Raw genomic sequence first — 8,635 nt, 5'->3', positions numbered from 1 at the left:
GATTGCGTTGGAGGACTCTCCCCGCACACGCCTCTCCTCGGCTCATTTCACGCGTACCAGCCTTTGTGATCTCGCACCATACATATACACCACACACACACACTACATTTACTCTTTCGCTCCTTTCCCCACATCCGTCTTCCACACCATCATTCTTCTCACATATACACTACGTTCCCATACGTTAATTAAACGGGTGGTGGCAGTGGCTACTTTTCCATATTCTTGCGAGACATAATTGTATAAGGTATTTGCTACATCCTCCATGTCTCAGTGGACTTGTTTCTGCAACTGTGTCCTGTGTCTGTTGACCGTGTTCTTAGCATGGCATCAGCTTCAGATCTTCCTTGTTATCCTATAATTTTCACCGTAATAGTGTTATCTATTTATTTTCATTTGTTCAGCGGGGGTCTAAGAGAAAATGGCATCTAGTAGAGATAATATGACAAGGTTGCTAAATTTGGTACTAATGTACCACATCTGGCACTTTTGGGTGAACCAAGTACAATGATATGGCTCTTAGAAGAAGAAAAAATTCTGGTACTAGTCTACATTTCCACTCCACACTTTATTAGGAGAAATGGAAACGAAATAGAAACATCGCAATAGACCCGAGTGTACTAAGATATTCATATGTGATATGGAGAAACGACAGGAAACGTATCGTTTTTCCATATCACATATACACTACACGTATGGAGTGAGGAAGCCTTTGTCACGTCTCAGTCAGTCTGTTTCACGTATTCCTATAAGTGAAATAACCAGAAATTTTTACTCGATTTTGTTTTTAGTGTTGCCTATTCCTAGTTATGCCCCTGTGTGCGTGTGCATTTGTAAGGGGTAGCGAGCCCGGGGATGGAGAGCATATCTGTTACTTGGTGTGAAGTGTACATCTTGGTAACCCTCCCAGCAACTAGTGGATAGAAAGGACAAAAAAGTTATCGTCATCATTACCTACGAAAGCTTACCGGGAAAAAGGAAAAGCGTAATTCTAGATCAAGTGATTAATTTTGAAATTCATGAGTTTCGGTATGATTTGTCGGGATCTAGTACTTTTCAGTAAGAATCCTGAATTGTTACCATTAGCAGTAACAGCTCCTGAGAGCAAAAATACATATCAAGTCTCATTTATTTAGTAGATAATAATAGTAATTTAAAAGAAACTTAATGACAACAATAATAAAATTAAAATTTCTTCCAAATGTCAGTAAGAACAAATCGCATTCTACAAGCATCGAACAACCAGAACTCAAGAAAGTAAAGATTATCCAGCCATTAATATCACTGAAATAAAGAGGCAAAGTACAAAGCAACAGGGAATATGCAGAAGGTCTCCGCATCCAACCCAAGGATGAACTCGGAAAGCATCCTCTTAGAAGTAAATTTCACGGAGGAGTGTCGAGTGGATGTAAGGAACTTGTTTGTTTTTGTTATATTCAGAGCTTTCAGGCCTGCTCTCGTAGAGGACTGCTACTTCCCTGGTGACTTTGAGAAGAATGGAAAACAGACTTGGTCGTGGAGATGTACTGGCACAGTTCTTGAGGTTCTCGGCCAAGAAGTGGATGAAGACACTTCCTTGGATCCCTTTACGTTCACTCGTGAAGGCCGGAAAGCCTGTAGTAAAAGCGAAAGAGGTTTAGATATAAAGGGACAGAAAGGAAGCAAAAAATAGAGAAGAGGAAGAGAGAGAGAGGAGAGAGATACTTTAAAGAAAATGACGCATACAATACACAAACATACATATAAAAACCAAGTCTATCAAAATAAAAGAACAAGGAATTGTAGTAGTTCTAACCCAGTGATTCTTAACCTAGGAGCGCGTCCGTAATTTCCCAGGGGGGCGCGACCCTTTGGGAAAAGCAGGAATTTCTCTAATCATATTTGCTATTCTTGTTTAGTTAAATGATGAGAAGTTTAATAATAATGTGACTAATTTATGCTCATCGAAGAAAAACAAATCTAATTTTCTTTAAAATTGAGGGAATTTTATTCATAAAGGAAAGAACAAATCCGTAAAGCTATGGTTGTAAAAAGGCGAAGAACCACTGCTCTGACCCTTCCATTTATTTACAACACTAATATCCTAGCCGCATCATTTAGCACACATAGATGACTGACTTGTTACATACTAAGCAGATCCATATGAATCTTCAAACAGTACTGTTCTAAATCATAAACATCTTGCATGCCTGTATCTACAAACAATATCTAAAAGTATCTAACCAGTTTTTCCATACTTTACTAAGTGGTTATCAAATATTACATCTTGATTTAAATATTCCACCAGAAATACAGATGCTTCAGAAAACACTGGATCACAGAAAAAAATAGTTCAGGTATGTACTGTCATAATGAAGGACAATGTCAATCTCATTTATCACAAGGAGCCACATTTTCCTTTGTATACATTATGCGAGCCAAATAAGGAGTCGACGGGACGAAACGGTTGACGCAAAAATGCAAGAGGCTATTTCATTCTTAAAAAAAAAAAAAAAAAAAAAAAAAAAAAAAAAAAAAAAAAAAACTAATATATATATATATATATATATATATATATATATATATATATATAAGATATATTAGAGTGTAGGGAATAATCTTAAAATATGAAGGACTGGCTTAATCATTCATGTAAAACGGCCAACTGTGACACAAAAGCAAATGTGCCGCGGACCGAACGTAGGAGTGTGGCGGGCCGCAGTAGGCCGCGTGTTTAATTAACACTCCTGGGGCATGAAAATACTAGGATGCATTATGCGAGATCTGATCTGTTGGAACGAACTCTAACATGAAAAGTGTGACAAAGAATATACCACGAATACAGGTTGTGGATTCAGCAGGAAAACCATTAGACTTCTGCCAAAATCTAATGACTGAACTTACCCGGGTAGGAAGCCCACATAACAAGCTGATCAGCATGGAGGGGAATAACATAGTCCTCCTGAATGCTGTCCGTCTGAACCGGTATGCCAATCGCGGGCCGAGTTATTCTCTTGCCCTTGTCCACCTTGGAGCCTCTGCAAGCCTGTCGCGGAAATTTATACTGTGAATTCTACCTTTGGGGTATGCTATTTGGATACAGGAGTGGGTTCCTATATGACGGGTGATACGTTGCAAATGATAGATACAGTAGCTCAGGACAAACCAAGCTGGAGGCAGTGTATTCGAATGGCCGACTAGGGATTAAGGCAATGAAGAAGAATAGGAAGTATGGGTTCAACGCGAGAGAGGAGGGAAGAAATTACCTGAATGAAGTACAGCTTAGGTTTGCCGGCGAGTCCCGGGCACCGCTCAGCCGTGAAGTTTATCCACAGTTCCTTGGTGGGAAGCCTATCGTCTTTGGCGCAAACTAACTCCATGTTGCTTCTGGTTTTGACTTCGCCGTGGCTCATGAACACTACGGCAAGGGCGTCGCAGCCTCTGTGGTCGCGCCGAGAAACTGTAACAGGGAATATGAATATTTAAAATTATATATGTGTGAGTACACACACACACACACACACACACACACACACACACACACACACACATATATATATATATATATATATATATATATATATATATATATATATAATTACATTATTTTAATTAGCTATATAAAGAGCAACTGAAAAAATCCAGATTTATACCACCAAAGGTGTCAAAGAATGACAGAATAGAAAGTCAGATATTTATGTAAGAAAAACATGTTAGCTGATCTATTAAAATTATCAAGAGTCGGAGTAGTTACAATCTTTAAAGGCAAATCCAGATTTATACCACCAAAGGTGTCAAAGAATGACAGAATAGAAAGTCAGATATTTATGTAAGAAAAACATGTTAGCTAATCTATTAAAATTATCAAGAGTCGGAGTAGTTACAATCTTTAAAGGCAAATCCAGATTTATACCACCAAAGGTGTCAAAGAATGACAGAATAGAAAGTCAGATATTTATGTAAGAAAAACATGTTAGCTGATCTATTAAAATTATCAAGAGTCGGAGTAGTTACAATCTTTAAAGGCAAAGTCTTCTTACAACATAATCTCTATCATCTACCTGCTTTCCGAATTCTTCCGGACATTGCCAGCATGTAACGGTTTCTCAAAATCTTGCGTATAGTGTAGAGTGGTGGCAGTGATTTGGGGGACAATAGGCCTACATTGACCATTTTTAAAAAATCACAAAAATCCAAAAATAATCATAGAGTCATTTTCATGTATGAATAGAACTATCCTTCTACTATTATATGCTGAAGCCATTTTTGAGAAGTCGACCTTACTTTTCTTTGGGTGAATATCTTCCAAAGGTGACTTAACACCCTAATAGGAGATTTTGAAAATGTCACTTTTAAAAGAAGCACATGAGAATATTGTAAATCCTTATTGCACCATGTAGTAGATCTACTAGTCAGCTACAAAATGAGCCATAATACATTACAATCTGACTGAAAATATGTATGCTCTATGAAAAAGTGTAAAGGACCTAATAATCGCGATCTTTTTCCTTTACTTTATTTATAAATTTTACATGACAACTCATGTACGAAATACTTGTTATTGATATAATCATCTATTATTTACCTATCATGGAATAGTCTCTTTACATCTGCGGAATAATGGCGTTTAACTCTACGGGGTCATGGGGCCAATTTTCACAGACCCCGTGGAAAGCAGTACACTCCGTGACCTCACACAAAGAGGTCGTGTGGTGCCCTGCTCCGGTGCCCTCGCCCCTTACACATGGATCTCTGGTGTCATGTACGAGGAAATTGTTCATGAATCTTTAGGTGCGCATATACCTCGCAATTGAAACGTCATGAGAGTAGTGATGTGAACATGGTTATGTTTTAAATTCAATTGAATTCATTCCTCCGCCGAGCGCCAAGTACTGTGTTAGTGACCGTTGGAGCTGAGTGCCCCGTTGTCCCGAGCGCCATAATTCACCTGTTACGAGGCGGGCGAGCCAGGCGCGCCAGGCGCCGCAGTCACCACCCCCACGATGGGGGAAAACCGCAAAGTAAACACTGAGGGGGAAGACAGGCTGGGTAGCTGTCCCACCCCTCCCACGGCTAAAGAATGCGCTTCAGCCTGTAATTCAGTGGACAGGCCCGCTGAACCCATCGCCATGCAAGAGGCACGAAATGACAGTGATGCCCAGGTGGGTGACGCCGACGCCGACCAAGGAGGTGACGGCTTCACGTTAGTGGGCCAGAAAAAGAGAAAGAAAAGAGAGCCCACTAACGCCAGCAAGACGCCACTCGCACCTAGGAAAGACTACGTCCGTCTCGCCTTCCCTGAAGGCACCACGAAAAAAGAAAAAATGAAATGGCTACAGGACCTTGGCAACCCCTCTTCGAACCTGCGGGGTACACCCATTGACTTTGTGAGAGGGGACACGCTCTCCTCGCCATATATCTATGTCGCTCGCTCCCAGCAGAGCTATATAGAAAACCTTACTGGGGGACTTATTGGAGGTATTACCTTCAAATCATGCGATGAAAAGAAGAAATAAAAAAAATATGACGAATACCTCGTCACACATTATAACATGGACCTTGACCTTGACAACGCAAATACACTCGATGGAGTCCACAAGGCTATTCAAGTGTACAAGGATGGCCAGCCATTAAACCGAATCCGCATTGTATGTAAAGGAGAGCAACCCCCTCCAAGTACATACAAATTCTTCGGGAAGTACATGCCCACCAGCCACGTGCGGCCGTGGAGGGCATCCCCTGTCATATGCTACAACTGCATGGGAAGCGGCCATGTAGTTAAGTATTGCAAGGATAAGGCACGCTGCGCAGCATGTGGCGAGCAACACAGTGCCAAGGAGTGTCCTCGCAGTGCTACAGGGCGAGAGCCTACTGCAGATGCACCGAGCTTCGTCCCATCCTGCTTCAGGTGTGGGAAGGCAGGTGTTACTGCCTGGCACTGGGGGTGCACAGCCCTCCCTGCCCTGGCCCCTCCCCCCCCCTCCTCCTGTGGCCGCAGCACCGACCGCGAGTGCCCAGCGCGGCCCACCCTGCCCTGGCCCCTCCCCCCCACCCCCTGTGGCCCCGGCGCCGACCGCGAGTGACCAGCGCGGCCCTCCTAACCCAACCCGCGGCCAGCGTGCCGGGGGAGTGGCCAGCCGTGCCGTGTGTGACGTCACCAGCCGCAGAGACTTCCCGGGGCTGTCGGCTAGTGGGGATGCAGAGGTAGCCGAACTACGCGACACGGTTGCGTTGTTGAAGGAGCAGGTTGACAAGATGATGCTAATCATCACAGAGCTCAAGACCGCGACCCCCCTCCCCCCCCAGGCGCCCGCCGAGACGGCCGTCCCTCACCCTCGGGCAGGGATGACCGCAGGCCTGGCCGGGGAATCCCCCGCACAACCATGTGAAAGAAGTGACGTCACGCCAGCTGACCATAGTGACATAAATGTGCATGAGCTTTTAAAGGAAATCAAAGCTCTGAGGCAAGAAAACAATAACTTGAGACAGGACAAGGAAAAAATGAACAGGGACTGTAACTGCCGAGATACTAGTGCTGCTATTAGTGTTAGAGAAACGAGCGAGCAGATACGATGTCAGGACATCAGAGCTGATAACCAGAGTGGGCGTGTCAGCGCTGACAGCAGCGACGAACACTACCAAGATCCCTGCAGCACCGAGTCAGACGAGGAGTCCAGTGACGTCACCAGCCCCCCAGGTACACCCGGCACAACAACCGAGGGGACTGTGCTAAGAAGTGGAACAAAGCTAAGACCTAATCTTTGACATGGTTAAAAGTACTTTTAAGCTTAGGACAATCATCTGTAATAGAATCTACAGTATTCATGAAGTTATATGTTTCTTATGTGAACCTAAATTCCGTAATATCAATGGATATATGCGCATGAAGTACAGATTACATAATAATACACTACTCACATATGGATAGACGCACAATTAAATTCATATCATGGAATATGCTTAGTATTAAGCCTAGGCTGAGTGACCTAGAGTTTTATATTCGTAAATATAATATTGATGTGATTTGCGTGCAAGAACCTTTTGCAGCTGCTGCTAAAATGAAAATTGCACCTTTAATTAAGGGTTATCATTCTTATGTGAATACAGCCATGACTGGATTGTTAACATATGTGAAGGTAACATTGCCACATAAATTAGTTAAAAAATCCGAGAACAATGATGTTCAATTTCATCATTTAAAAATTCAGACTGCCTCTGGGTATTTTTCACTATATAATATATATGCTAGATCGCCAAAATTTCTGGCTTGTTCTTTACCCAATTTTCACAACCAAGGCACGTTATGCATGGGCGACCTTAATGCAAGGCACCCACACTTTGGAGACAGCCAGCGTAATAGCAATGGGGAAGAATTCAAACATTTCATTAATAGTAGATCACTGACAGTATATGGCACAGAAATAGAAACTCATTTGTGAGGTGGCAGGTTAGATTACGTATTTGGCAAAAATCTAGTTCATGGTAATGTCTGTACTTCACTCGTACGAGAATTAGTTAGTGACCACTTTGCAATCCAAACCGACTATACTGTTGATAGCAACTCAGCCCCTAAAACACCTAGGCTTAGAATAATCATCCCACCGGGCCTGGAGCATCACTTCAAGGCACGTGTCTTTGATTGGTACAACACATATGAAGTAACAACAGTTGAAAATTTCTCTCAGGATTTAATCAAAGTTGTCACTGACTACTATAACACATGGGTCTGTTCACGAAAACTCTCGAAGAAAAAGAGCCCCCAAGCCTCCCAAGCTCCGAGGTGAATCAATGACCCAATTCTAGCCAAGGAACATCGACGAGTTCAGGAGCTTGCCAATTGCTATAAAGATAACAAGACGTTAGACAATCTTATTCAGTTTCTTAAAGCCAATAAAGAATTCAGAGAACTAAAAACTGAGATTCGTAGTAAACACTGGGAAAATTTTTTGCAAAGCATCAATAGTCAAACTTCCATGGCTGATGTATGGAGAAAGATTAATAGGCTGACAGGTAAAGCTCCCACAACACCGCAGTTTCACAGCCCACAAGAACAGGCTAATATGCTGCTGGAGCAGTGGGTTGAAAACTCTCAGCTGAGCTCACTTCCACAAGGGATAAAAGATCACCTCGACAAGTCAAAAATAGATAGAAAATTCAATATAGCAGTAGCCTGTGCTGCTATTGACCCATCTGACTTTGCCGAAGTAACCGAGTGGGAACTGAGAAATGCCCTTGTGAAAGGCAAGGCAACAGCCCCTGGCGAGGATGGCATTACTTACAGTGTTCTTCGCCTCATTGCGCAGGTGCCAGGCAACCCACTCTTACACCTGTATAGACTCAGCCTATCACAAGGAATCCTCCCAAGCTCCTGGACTAAAAGTTTAATCATCCCTATACCCAAATCCAACACTGACAAATACAGACCAATTTCCTTGACCTCCTGTCTGTGCAAAGTACTTGAGAGAATAATTCTGAACAGACTCATGTACCGTATACATGCTAAGTTATCCCCCAGACTGTATGGATTTCTCCCAGGACGTAGCAGTCAGCATTGTTTTGCAGAATACTTAACAAACTCAATACCAGGCATGCAAACCGTATTTCTTGATCTTAAATCTGCCTTTGATATTGCAAACAGAGAAATGATCCTTGAGCA

At 42.6% G+C, this 8,635-nt stretch overlaps 1 protein-coding gene across 1 annotated transcript; it reads right to left on the bottom strand.

The window, feature by feature from the left end:
• Window positions 1-18: 18 nt before the first annotated feature.
• On the bottom strand, window positions 19-3,458 carry LOC138866189 (caspase-1-like). Its single transcript, XM_070138139.1, has 3 exons — window positions 3,246-3,458; window positions 2,884-3,025; window positions 19-1,614 (listed from the first exon to the last, which is right to left on the bottom strand). The coding sequence occupies exons 1-3, from the start codon at window positions 3,390-3,392 to the stop codon at window positions 1,373-1,375; spliced, it is 531 nt and encodes a 176-aa protein (XP_069994240.1). The 5' UTR covers window positions 3,393-3,458; the 3' UTR covers window positions 19-1,372.
• Window positions 3,459-8,635: the final 5,177 nt, after the last annotated feature.

Source organism: Penaeus vannamei, chromosome 24 (genome assembly GCF_042767895.1).
Source record: "Penaeus vannamei isolate JL-2024 chromosome 24, ASM4276789v1, whole genome shotgun sequence".
In the NCBI taxonomy this organism is placed as follows: Eukaryota; Metazoa; Arthropoda; class Malacostraca; order Decapoda; family Penaeidae; genus Penaeus; species Penaeus vannamei.
Note: the sequence above shows the minus strand (reverse complement) of the source record. Positions and strands in the feature narration are given on the sequence as shown.

What these genes read in the sequence shown, in the direction of transcription:
- LOC138866189 (XM_070138139.1), bottom strand. Translation starts at nt 3,392, where the DNA reads ATGAGCCACGGCGAAGTCAAAACCAGAAGCAACATGGAGTTAGTTTGC. An exon ending in CTAAGCTGTACTTCATTCAG is followed by an intron (nt 3,026 to 3,245) that starts GTAATTTCTTCC and finishes TTTCCGCGACAG; the next exon opens with GCTTGCAGAGGCTCCAAGGT. An exon ending in TATGTGGGCTTCCTACCCGG is followed by an intron (nt 1,615 to 2,883) that starts GTAAGTTCAGTC and finishes CTTTTACTACAG; the next exon opens with GCTTTCCGGCCTTCACGAGT.